This window comes from Neoarius graeffei, chromosome 15, assembly GCF_027579695.1.
Source record: "Neoarius graeffei isolate fNeoGra1 chromosome 15, fNeoGra1.pri, whole genome shotgun sequence".
NCBI classification, from domain to species: domain Eukaryota; kingdom Metazoa; phylum Chordata; class Actinopteri; order Siluriformes; family Ariidae; genus Neoarius; species Neoarius graeffei.
In genome coordinates, this window is record NC_083583.1 from 77,641,850 (window position 1) to 77,653,472 (window position 11,623).

General features: G+C 49.8%; 3 protein-coding genes across 3 annotated transcripts in view; 2 read left to right on the forward strand and 1 right to left on the reverse strand.

Annotated features, from left to right (window-relative positions):
- cpsf6 (cleavage and polyadenylation specific factor 6) overlaps positions 1-1,668 on the reverse strand; it is a 56,137-nt gene extending 54,469 nt beyond the window's left edge. Inside the window, exon 1 of the mRNA XM_060941888.1 lies at positions 1,442-1,668. Within this exon, the coding sequence (XP_060797871.1) occupies positions 1,442-1,513 (72 nt within the window). The 5' untranslated portion in view covers positions 1,514-1,668. The remainder of the gene's footprint in view (positions 1-1,441) is intronic.
- A 557-nt stretch (positions 1,669-2,225) lies between these two features.
- sdhaf2 (succinate dehydrogenase complex assembly factor 2) lies at positions 2,226-10,330 on the forward strand. The gene is made up of 4 exons (XM_060941889.1): positions 2,226-2,336; positions 7,277-7,488; positions 9,745-9,854; positions 9,994-10,330. The coding sequence occupies exons 1-4, from the start codon at positions 2,310-2,312 to the stop codon at positions 10,122-10,124; spliced, it is 480 nt and encodes a 159-aa protein (XP_060797872.1). The 5' UTR covers positions 2,226-2,309; the 3' UTR covers positions 10,125-10,330.
- On the forward strand, positions 2,433-5,813 carry LOC132899768 (elastin-like; the record flags this gene model as incomplete). The annotated part of the gene is made up of 1 exon (XM_060941892.1): positions 2,433-5,813. A coding segment is annotated over one exon (3,381 nt), but the record flags the coding sequence as incomplete, so codon positions are not given.
- Positions 10,331-11,623: the final 1,293 nt, after the last annotated feature.

Here is an 11,623-nt window from a genome sequence, read left to right on the forward strand (position 1 = left end):
CTGTGTGTGTGTGTGTGTGTGTGTCTCTGCATGTCTGTGTGCGTCTGTGTGTGTCTGTGTGTGTGTCTCTGCATGTCTGTGCGTGTCTGTGTGTGTGTGTCTGTGTCTCCGTCTGTGTGTGTCTCTGTGTCCGTCTGTGTGTCTGTATGTCTCTGTGTGTCTCTGTGTCCGTCTGTGTCTCTGTATGTCTCTGTGTGTGTCTCTGTGTCCGTCTGTGTGTGTGTGTCTATGTCTCTGTGTGTTTATCTGTCTGTGTGTGTCTGTGTGTGTATCCGTCTGTGTGTCTGTGTGTGTTTATCTGTCTGTGTGTGTCTCTGTCTGTGTCTGTGCGTGTCTCTGTGTGTGTGTCTGTGTGTCTCTGTGTGTGTGCGCGCGTCTGTGTGCGCGTGCGTGTTTGCGTGTCTGTGCGTGCGCGTGTGTGTCTGTGTCTTTGTCTCTGTGTGTCTGTCGGTGTGCGCGCGTCTGTGTGTGTCTCTGCGTGTCTGTCTCTGTGTGTGTCTCTGCGTGTCTGTCTCTGTGTGTGTCTCTGCGTGTCTGTCTCTGCGTGTCTGTGTGTGTGTCTCTGCGTGTCTGTGTGTCTCTGCATGTCTGTGTGTGTGTGTCTGCGTGTCTCTATGTGTCTGCGTCTCTGTGTGTGTGTCTCTGCATGTCTGTGTGCGTCTCTGTGTCTCTGTGTGTGTCTCTGTGTGTGTGTGTCTCTGTGTGTGTGTGTGTCTCTCTGCATGTCTGTGTGTGTGTGTGTCTGTGTGTGTGTCTCTGCATGTCTGTGTGCGTCTGTGTGTGTGTGTGTGTGTGTCTCTCTGTGTGTGTGTGTGTCTCTGCATGTCTGTGTGCGTCTGTGTGTGTGTGTGTGTGTGTGTGTGTGTGTGTCTCTGTATGTCTGTGTGTGTCTCTGTATGTCTGTGTGTGTGTGTGTGTGTGTGTGTGTGTGTCTCTGTATGTCTGTGTGTGTGTGTCTCTGCATGTCTGTGTGCGTCTGTGTGTGTGTGTGTGTGTGTCTCTGTGTGTGTGTGTGTCTGTGTCTGTGTGTGTGTGTCTGTGTGTGTGTGTGTGTCTGTGTCTGTGTGTCTGTGTGTGTGTGTGTGTCTGTGTGTGTGTCTGTGTGTGTCTCTGTATGTCTGTGTGTGTGTGTCTGTGTGTATCTGTCTGTGTGTGTCTCTGTGTCCGTCTGTGTCTCTGTGTGTGTGTCTCTGTGTGTGTGTGTGTCTGTGTGTGTCTGTGTGTGTGTGTGTCTCTGTATGTCTGTGTGTGTCTCTGTGTCCGTCTGTGTCTCTGTGTGTGTGTCTCTGTGTGTGTGTGTGTGTGTGTCTGTGTGTGTGTGTCTGTGTGTCTCTGTATGTCTGTGTGTGTGTGTGTCTGTGTGTATCTGTCTGTGTGTGTCTCTGTGTCCGTCTGTGTCTCTGTGTGTGTGTCTCTGTATGTCTCTGTGTGTGTCTCTCACCTCCTCTGTGTTTAGATCTGCGTATATATCTAGGTGCTCCGCCGCCTCTCCATCAGTACTCGCGGTTGCCATCAGTCCCCAAACCCCGGCTCCTGCCGCTCTGAACCCCGGGCGGATGATGGACGCGTTGATTCGATTCAGTAAAAGTCTCTGTTTCTCTTTCACACTCTCTCGTCCCTTATCTGTCCCTTGCTAGCTCGCAAACAAACCGCTTGCCTTGTTTTTACTGTTCCCACCTGCATTAGGACTAATCCCGCCTCCCTGCCTTCTGATTGGCTAACATTGTGTCGTATTAGGCACGCTGATTGGCTGTTACGAAAGCCTGAATATAATTAACCAATCCTCGCAGAATGGGCGTGGTTCTTAGAATACAGGTGGCAAAAAAAACAACCCCCCCCTCCCCCCTCCGGTATGCTACCAGAAATAAATTCCGGCGGAAACACGGCCCGGTTTAATAAGGTCCCAGGTCATATATAACATGGCAGTTCCTTCATACTGGAGATATTTTAAGTTGTTAAACAAAGTGGCGCCTTGGATTCATATTTCCTGCCGGATAATATCTTTTCTATTTATTTATTTTCAAGTTATCAGTAAGCTGAAGACTGTGTGTCTTAAAATAAGTTTACCATCTTGAAGTAAAGCTCCGTCAGTGAGAGGGAGGAATGAAATGAGATCAGTGTTCTAGTGTCGAGTTTTATTTCTGTTTCATTGATTTTAATGTTATTTTCAAATCTGTTTGAGAGTCCACATCCCGAGAAGCTGCTCGGAGAAACACGCTACCCGGACGAATCAGAGCCCGGACTCACTTCCGGGGACTGTGTGTGTGTGTGTGTGTGTGTGTCGCCTCTCACTCCTCCGAGCCGGCAGTATGTTTCCAACAGCAGTGTGCAGGACTGTGAGTCTCTCTCTCTTATACAGGCCGTTACTTCTATAAAGTTCATTAATTTATACAAGCGCTGCGATAACTTAATGGTAGCTTGGTGAATGCTAAGCTAAGCGTGTTGGTGGTGTTCCTGTGGGTGGTGTTCCTGTCGGTGGTGTTCCTGTGGCCAGTGTTCCTGTGGCCGGTATTGGTGTCGGTGGTGTTCCTGTGGCCGGTATTGGTGTCGGTGGTGTACCTGTGGCCGGTATTGGTGTCGGTGGTGTTCCTGTGGCCAGTGTTCCTGTGGCTGGTGTTGGTGTGGCCAGTGTTCCTGTGGCCGGTATTGGTGTCGGTGGTGTTCCTGTGGCTGGTGTTCCTGTGGCCGGTGTTGGTGTGGGTGGTGTTCCTGTCGGTGGTGTTCCTGTGGCTGGTGTTGGTGTGGGTGGTGTTGGTGTGGGTGGTGTTCCTGTCGGTGGTGTTGGTGTGGCCGGTGTTCCTGTGGCCGGTGTTCCTGTGGCCGGTGTTCCTGTGGCCAGTGTTCCTGTGGCTGGTGTTGGTGTCAGTGGTGTTCTTGTGGCCGGTGTTCCTGTGGCCAGTGTTCCTGTGGCTGGTGTTGGTGTCAGTGGTGTTCTTGTGGCCGGTGTTCCTGTGGCCAGTGTTCCTATGGCCGGTGTTGGTGTGGCCAGTGTTCCTGTGGCTGGTGTTGGTGTCAGTGGTGTTCTTGTGGCCGGTGTTCCTGTGGCCGGTATTGGTGTCGGTGGTGTTCCTGTCGGTGGTGTTCCTGTGGCCAGTGTTGGTGTGGGCGGTGTTCCTGTGGCCAGTGTTCCTGTGGCTGGTGTTGGTGTCGGTGGTGTTCCTGTGGTTGGTGTGGGTGGTGTTCCTGTGGCTGGTGTGGGTGGTGTTCCTGTCTGTGGTGTTCCTGTGGCTGGTGTTGGTGTGGGTGGTGTTGGTGTGGGTGGTGTTCCTGTCGGTGGTGTTGGTGTGGGTGGTGTTCCTGTCGGTGGTGTTCCTGTGGCCGGTGTTCCTGTGGCCGGTGTTCCTGTGGCCGGTGTTCCTGTGGCCGGTGTTCCTGTGGCCGGTGTTCCTGTGGCCAGTGTTCCTATGGCCGGTGTTGGTGTGGCCAGTGTTCCTGTGGCTGGTGTTGGTGTCAGTGGTGTTCCTGTGGCCGGTGTTCCTGTGGCCGGTATTGGTGTCGGTGGTGTTCCTGTCGGTGGTGTTCCTGTGGCCAGTGTTGGTGTGGGCGGTGTTCCTGTGGCCAGTGTTCCTGTGGCTGGTGTTGGTGTCGGTGGTGTTCCTGTGGTTGGTGTGGGTGGTGTTCCTGTGGGTGGTGTTCCTGTCGGTGGTGTTCCTGTGGCCGGTATTGGTGTAGGTGGTGTTCCTGTGGCCAGTGTTCCTGTGGCTGGTGTTGGTGTGGCCAGTGTTCCTGTGGCCGGTATTGGTGTCGGTGGTGTTCCTGTGGCCGGTGTTGGTGTGGGTGGTGTTCCTGTCGGTGGTGTTCCTGTGGCCGGTGTTGGTGTGGGTGGTGTTCCTGTCGGTGGTGTTCCTGTGGCTGGTGTTGGTGTCGGTGGTGTTCCTGTGGCTGGTTTTGGTGTGGGTGGTGTTCCTGTCGGTGGTGTTCCTGTGGCCGGTGTTCCTGTGGCCGGTGTTCCTGTGGCCGGTGTTCCTGTGGCCGGTGTTGGTGTGGCCAGTGTTCCTGTGGCTGGTGTTGGTGTCAGTGGTGTTCCTGTGGCCGGTGTTCCTGTGGCCGGTGTTCCTGTGGCCAGTGTTCCTGTGGCCGGTATTGGTGTCGGTGGTGTTCCTTTCGGTGGTGTTCCTGTGGCCAGTGTTGGTGTGGGCGGTGTTCCTGTGGCCAGTGTTCCTGTGGCCGGTGTTGGTGTCGGTGGTGTTCCTGTGGCCAGTGTTGGTGTGGGCGGTGTTCCTGTGGCCAGTGTTCCTGTGGCTGGTGTTGGTGTCGGTGGTGTTCCTGTGGCCGGTGTTGGTGTGGGTGGTGTTCCTGTGGCTGGTGTTGGTGTCGTTGGTGTGGGTGGTGTTCCTGTGGCTGGTGTTGGTGTGGGTGGTGTTCCTGTGGCTGGTGTTGGTGTGGGTGGTGTTCCTGTGGCTGGTGTTCCTGTGGCTGGTGTTCCTGTGGCTGGTGTTGGTGTGGGTGGTGTTCCTGTGGCTGGTGTTGGTGTCGTTGGTGTGGGTGGTGTTCCTGTGGCTGGTGTTCCTGTGGGTGGTGTTCCTGTGGCTGGTGTTGGTGTGGCTGGTGTTCCTGTGGCTGGTGTTCCTGTGGCTGGTGTTCCTGTGGTTGGTGTGGGTGGTGTTCCTGTGGCTGGTGTTGGTGTGGGTGGTGTTCCTGTGGCTGGTGTTGGTGTGGGTGGTGTTCCTGTGGCCGGTGTTGGTGTGGCTGGTGTTCCTGTGGCTGGTGTTGGTGTGGGTGGTGTTCCTGTGGCCGGTGTTGGTGTGGCTGGTGTTAGCATGGCTGGTGTTCCTGTGGCCGGTGTTCCTGTGGCCGGTGTTGGTGTGGGTGGTGTTCCTGTGGCTGGTGTTGGTGTGGGTGGTGTTCCTGTGGCCGGTGTTGGTGTGGCTGGTGTTAGCATGGCCGGTGTTCCTGTGGCCGGTGTTCCTGTGGCCGGTGTTCCTGTGGCCGGTGTTGGTGTGGGTGGTGTTCCTGTGGCCGGTGTTGGTGTGGGTGGTGTTCCTGTGGCTGGTGTTGGTGTGGGTGGTGTTCCTGTGGCCGGTGTTGGTGTGGCTGGTGTTAGCATGGCCGGTGTTCCTGTGACCGGTGTTCCTGTGGCCGGTGTTCCTGTGGCCAGTGTTCCTGTGGCTGGTGTTGGTGTGGGTGGTGTTCCTGTGGCCGGTGTGGGTGGTGTTCCTGTGGCCGGTGTTGGTGGTGTTCCTGTGGCCGGTGTTGGTGTGGGTGGTGTTCCTGTGGCCGGTGTTGGTGGTGTTCCTGTGGCTGGTGTTGGTGTGGGTGGTGTTCCTGTGGCCGGTGTGGGTGGTGTTCCTGTGGCCGGTGTGGGTGGTGTTCCTGTGGCCGGTGTGGGTGGTGTTCCTGTGGCCGGTGTTGGTGGTGTTCCTGTGGCCGGTGTTGGTGTGGGTGGTGTTCCTGTGGCCGGTGTTGGTGTGGGTGGTGTTCCTGTGGCTGGTGTTGGTGTGGGTGGTGTTCCTGTGGCCGGTGTTGGTGTGGGTGGTGTTCCTGTGGCCGGTGTTGGTGTGGGTGGTGTTCCTGTGGCCGGTGTTGGTGTGGGTGGTGTTCCTGTGGCCGGTGTTGGTGTGGGTGGTGTTCCTGTGGCTGGTGTTGGTGTGGGTGGTGTTCCTGTGGCTGGTGTTGGTGTGGGTGGTGTTCCTGTGGCTGGTGTTGGTGTGGGTGGTGTTCCTGTGGCTGGTGTTGGTGTGGGTGGTGTTCCTGTGGCCGGTGTTGGTGTGGCTGGTGTTAGCATGGCCGGTGTTCCTGTGGGTGGTGTTCCTGTGGGTGGTGTTCCTGTGGCTGAAGGTCAGAGTGCTGCGGGTTTGTGCTCATTTTTGTGAAGGAGCTTCCGCAGGAGTTAAAGGAAAAACTCCATCCTGAGGCACATTAAACCATCGGGGAAGGTCTGGTTTAGGAAACTAATCCTCACCAGTCTCTCTTCTTTCTTGAAGTTTCTAAAACAAACATTTGTGGAACGTAAGTCACTCCAAACCAGAGGAATATTCTGTGCACTGACTTGAGATGCAGCTCATAACAATCACAACAACAGCAGGAACTTTTCAGAGACGCAGAGAATCTGGAGGGAAGTGTTGTGTTGTCATAGGAAACTAATCAACACCGGTGTGGTGTGGTGTGATGCGACCTCACATGAAGTAGAGGGGTCTGGTTTATACCGGACTCATGGCTGTGTGTACACGTGCAGAAACCGTATCGTTATCCATTATGGCGTATCTTATGCACATCCGGAAGATTTCAAATGAACATCCACTCGACAAAACCTCAGTGTCCATCAGGTTTCAGAGTCCAACTGTAAAACGGTCAGTGATTTTTTTTTCGCACCGTAATGTTAAACATACTGTAGTGACGAGCTCGGTCTCTCGCTGTCGTCGTGATTGTTGTCGTGATCTTCGTCTCAGATTGAAAACTCTGGAAAGTATTTACTAAACTGTGTTCGAGTTACAAGTCGATCCTGAGACCTCAGTGATGCTGACCCCTCCTGCTCCTCGGACCTGCCTGATCCATCCTGATGCCTGACGCCTGGCTGGAGTCTCCTCACATTCGAAAGTCACGCTGAGAGGACGCTCTGGACACTTACAGTTTCGCTGCGATGGTTCAGGACGACGATCACCATGATAACTTTAGGACTGCGGTTGTTATGAACGGTTTTACACTCGAGTCTCCATCAGTGAACAGTTTATAACTTCATGTTCAACTGTGATGAATTTCCTGGTGACACTCTGTGACTCTACAGGACACAGTTATCGAAGCAAGTTATTTATAATCGCGCTGTCTGTTATCACCCAGATGAGGATGGGTTCCCTTTAGAGTCTGGTTCCTCTCGAGGGTTCCTCCTCGTGCCATCTGAGGGAGCTTTTCCTCACCACCGTCACCTCAGGCTTGATCATCAGGGATAAATTAAATTTGTTAGGGATAAAATTAGCTCATGTTTACAATCTTTAATTTTCTGTAAAGTTGCTTTGCAACAAGGTCTGCTGTTAGAAACGTGACACAAATAAACTGACTTGACGAATCAAAAAAATCCAGAAGGTTGGGACACAAACCTGATCTTTCAAACGGGTTAGTGTTAGTCCTCAGTAAATATTTCTAATTTGTAAAATAAATGAGTAAAACCGAAGAGGAGATTTTGAGGCTCTCTCACGACCCCATGTTTGTGAAACCTGTGAAGCAGAGCGCCCACTGGGTTGTTAGTGTAGAGACAGTGCATTAATATGAAGCTGTGGCTTTTTAAAAAAATTATTGTTGGGGCTGTAACATAACGTGTGATTTTCCTTTCTATGACCAGCTCCTGCACGGTGTTCGATCTCCCCTGCATCCAGCCGTTGCGGTACCAGCGCTGAGTCGGTTCTACCGCGGTGAAGCTCCGGAGGCGGAGCGGACTGTGATCCCACTGCCTCCATGGGAGGAGAAGAAAAACGAGCCGCTGGACATCAAGCGGAAGCGTCTGCTGTATGAGAGCAGGAAGAGAGGCATGCTGGAGAACTGCATCCTGCTCAGGTAAGGTGCAACAAGGCCCTGGACCTTCTACAGAACTGAAGAGGTGCAAATCCCCCATGAGCTCAGTGTGTGGTGAGGTGAAAACGCATCCGTACAGAAAACATCAGGCTGCATCAGTCGCCCTCATTTTCATAAAATCTGATGCATTTTTGTTTGGGTGTTCCTTTTCACCAATAAAGACATCCTGTAAAATGTTTTGACCATATTCAAAAGTCTAATGGTGGCACCATGAGGTTCATTTTTTGCCAAAAAACGCTTATTTTACGTTTTCACGTAAGGTTTGAATCACAATGTTGGACTCCGTTTATTGATTTCTTGTGACCCAGAGATCATAGGGGTGTTCACACGGCAACTTTTACTCCGGTGTAGCGCCGGGGCCGCCCCGCTAGAGCGTTCACACGGTACAAAGTTATACCGGTGCAAGTCTAACCCTGCTCGGGAGGGGGTTTAAGAAATTGACTCCAGAGTAAATGCTAGTTTGCGGGGCAGCACCGATATAAAATGGGCCGTCTGAACGCTACGGGGTAGACTCGCTACGCGGCAGGAGAGTTGATTACATACGGGCATTGCATAATTTGCATCCTGGCATGTTGCGCTTCCAAAATGGCGACTATCAACAACAACAGAACTGCGTGCCTTCCGGTGTTGCCAGATTGGGCGGTTTTAAGTGCATTTTGGCGGATTTGAACATATTTTGGGCTGGAAAACGTCAGCAGTATCTGGCAACACTGGTGTCTTCATCCACGTTGTTTTCCCGGCGCTTGGTGATGCCATGACAACCGGGAAAAGGAAGCACATTTTCACGCATGCGCATATTTCATTTCCGCATTATTACTATCGTATAGCACGGCCGCAAAAACTGCCGTGTGAACGCAAGTGGGGCTGCACCGGTGCTAACACGCTGTAGGTGCAATTGGTAATTGAGTGATCAGTCTCATTAAATCTGAAGGTTAATAATTAAATCGAATCAGTCTCATTGAATTATTGTCATTAAATCACTCATGGGATCAGTCTCATTAATTAATACCATTAATTTTGGTGCTTAATAATAAATTATCAAACAGCTAAGTTATGGTATATTCCAAATTATTATGATCACTTACCATATTACATAACTCATGCACCTTTGAATTCTTTGAGATTGGGTACTTCAAAGATATTGGAACACAGATACACACAGTTTCAATAATAAATGAATTTATTATAACAAAGATAAAAATGAATAATATCAATTGAAATGTATACAAATATGATATATACTTGATGAGCGTGTGTGTGAGAGAGAGAGAGGCCTTGTGTGTGTGGCCTACACAAAAGAATTAGCTTTGGTTGCTAGCTAAGGCAAAGGATGGTTTGACATCCACAATGAGAGAGAGAGACGGAAGCGTTGTTCCGTTTCTTATGCTTTCATGGAGGATGTGACGTAGATGATCCCGCCCCAACGTGATGCAGGTCAACGCGGAAGCTGGTGATGGGAGTTGTAGTCCTTAAAGGGACTGTGTTGTAGTTCTTAGACGGACTGTGTACCTACAACGCTTCTCTCTAGTAAGCAGGTTTGTGACGTGTGAACGCTTCACAAAATTTACACCGGTGTAAGATGTATCGCAACAAAATACATCGGTGCAGCATCGACGCAAATATGTGCCGTGTGAACACCACTCATGTTAAGAACCTTTGCAAGGGATTGAGAAACATTAATGTGATTCAGAATACATTTGTATTGTTTAAAAGTAGTTGAACAATGATTCAATGAACAGCTAAAACTCAAACTGTGCTTGATAATATATTTAGAATATGGACTAAAAATGTGTATGTAAGATATTTGGTATACTCTATAAGGTGCCATAATGTTTCATGAAAAGTGATCGAAATTTTGTCATAAAATAGCAGCTTTTTCCATAACTTTGAGCTCCTGGTGCCACCATTAAACTTTTGAATTTTGTCAAAATATTTCACCCAGTGTGTTTTCTCACCAAAAGGAACATAAAAACAAAAATGCATCATGATCGGAGGAACTTTTCAGTTTTAGGGGGCAACTGATGCACCCTAATAAACAGGGAGGAAGCTGAAGCTCCTCGGTCCTGCAGTGGAAAGTCTGATGTGCTTACACTCCACTCAGCTGACTGCGAAGACGTGTCGCGCAGCGTTTATTTCTTTAAAATATTCTGTGTGCGTGTCTGACTTGCACGCCTAAGAATTAGGTACCAGACGTACATGTGCTCTTCTTAATTCTAGATCCTATTATTATTGCTTTAGCCTTTTTGCAAAGCGCTACCTGGAGAGCATGAGTGAATCCCAGCTGCGCCAGTACGACCGCCTCATCAATGAGCCCAGTAACGACTGGGACATCTACTACTGGGCCACAGGTGAGATCTGATCAGGTCCTACAGTGTCCTTCACGAGATCATCCTCACACTAACCAGGGCTCAGTGAATAAACAAATCGTAATTTAATCACTTCTTTGTGTGTGTGTGTGTGTGTGTGTGTGTGTGTACGCGCATTTAGAAGCGAAACCTACCCCAGACGTCTATCAGGGAGAAGTGATGGACCTGCTGAAGGAGTTCACCAGGAACAGGGAGATGGAGCAGAGACTGGACGCCCCAAACCTCGAGTACCTCGATAAAAGCAGCCTGTGAGGTTTTTGTTCTCCTGTCGCCTGGCTGCTCATGTGGCTCGTGATGAGTAGAAGGTGGAAGCGCGTGTGTTAAATCATACGACTGAGGTGTTGTGTGATGACTCAAGAGAAATTGATTTGTGAATGAGCTGCTAAGAGATTTCTCACTTGTGTTTAACGTGTACAGTGACTTTTATGGGTTGTAATTAAAGATGCTGATGCTGATGACGGGTGCCTCCTTATTGAAGTAACTCCAGAAGCACAGTGCTTTAAACACATATCAGTGGAGTCCTGATCAGGGCTTAGGGCGTCCGATATCTAAAACCTCTTGATTTGCTGCTCAAAGGTTCGCGGACGAGCCCCCGTTTTGTAACAGCCTGGCTCGTAAGGCCATGACAAGGACGTGAGACGCACCATTTTGCAGCGTGAAATAAAGTAACTTATTCAACAACAAAAATTTAACTAAAGAAACAGCATAACAAAGCAGAGATCCAGAACGCAACGTCAGGGAGGAGCCAGCACACAAGCAAGGTGAGGAGATGCCATTTTGAGACATGTACAGTTATGTTCAAAATAATAGCAGTCCCTCAACAGTAGCAAGATAAATCACTGTTTTTGTTAAAATTTCAACCTTTACACCGCAAGCAAGTTTCTGGAGGGTATAGTAAAGGTATAGAAAACCAACAGACCCGCCATGCATGCTACTGATTCTGTGAAATTGAATGATTAGCTGAAAGGGGTGTGTTCAAAAAAATAGCAGTGGTGAGTTCAATCAGGGAGGGCATTGATTTTGTGAAAAAAAAAAGGTGTTAACGGGTCGTCCTTATTTAAGGATCAAGGCAACGGACATTGCATATGCTGGCTGTCCTGCATTGGTCCTGAAAAACCAAGTAAAACGGGTCGTTCAAGACACTGTTCTGATGAAGAGCGGCTTTTAATCAAGAAATGGATAAAAGAGGGGGAAACCTACAAAGAAGTGCAGAAACTTATAGGCTGTTCAGCTAAAATGATATCAAACGCTTTAAAATGGCAGCCAAAACCAGAAAGACGAGGAAGAAAAAGAAACACAACTTCTCGAATGGATTGGAGAATAACCAAACTGGCAAAGGCTCAGCCAATGATCAGCTCCAGGAGGATCAAAGAAGATCTAAACTTGCCTGTGAGTACTGGTACAATCAGACGACGTCTATGCGAAGCCAATCTACCAGCAAGAAGCCCCCGCAAAGTCCCATTGTTAAAGAAAAGACGTGCTGAAGCGGCTACAATTTGCCAAAGAACACATTGACTGGCCTGAAAAGAAATGGCATAATATTTTGTGGACAGATGAAAGTAAGATTGTTCTTTTTGGGTCTAAGGGTCACAGACAGTTTGTCAGACGTCCTGCAAACACAGAATTCAAGCCACAGTACACAGTGAAGACTGTTAATCATGGTGGTGCAAGCATCATGATATGGGGATGTTTTTCATACTACGGTGTTGGTCCTATTTACCGCATACCAGGGATCATGGATCAGTTTGAGT

Bases quoted from the DNA above. Each gene is read 5' to 3' on its own strand.
- sdhaf2 (XM_060941889.1), top strand. From the start codon at position 2,310: ATGTTTCCAACAGCAGTGTGCAGGACT. The intron at 2,337-7,276 runs GTGAGTCTCTCT...TTCTATGACCAG, and splicing joins CAACAGCAGTGTGCAGGACT to CTCCTGCACGGTGTTCGATC. The intron at 9,855-9,993 runs GTGAGATCTGAT...ACGCGCATTTAG, and splicing joins CATCTACTACTGGGCCACAG to AAGCGAAACCTACCCCAGAC.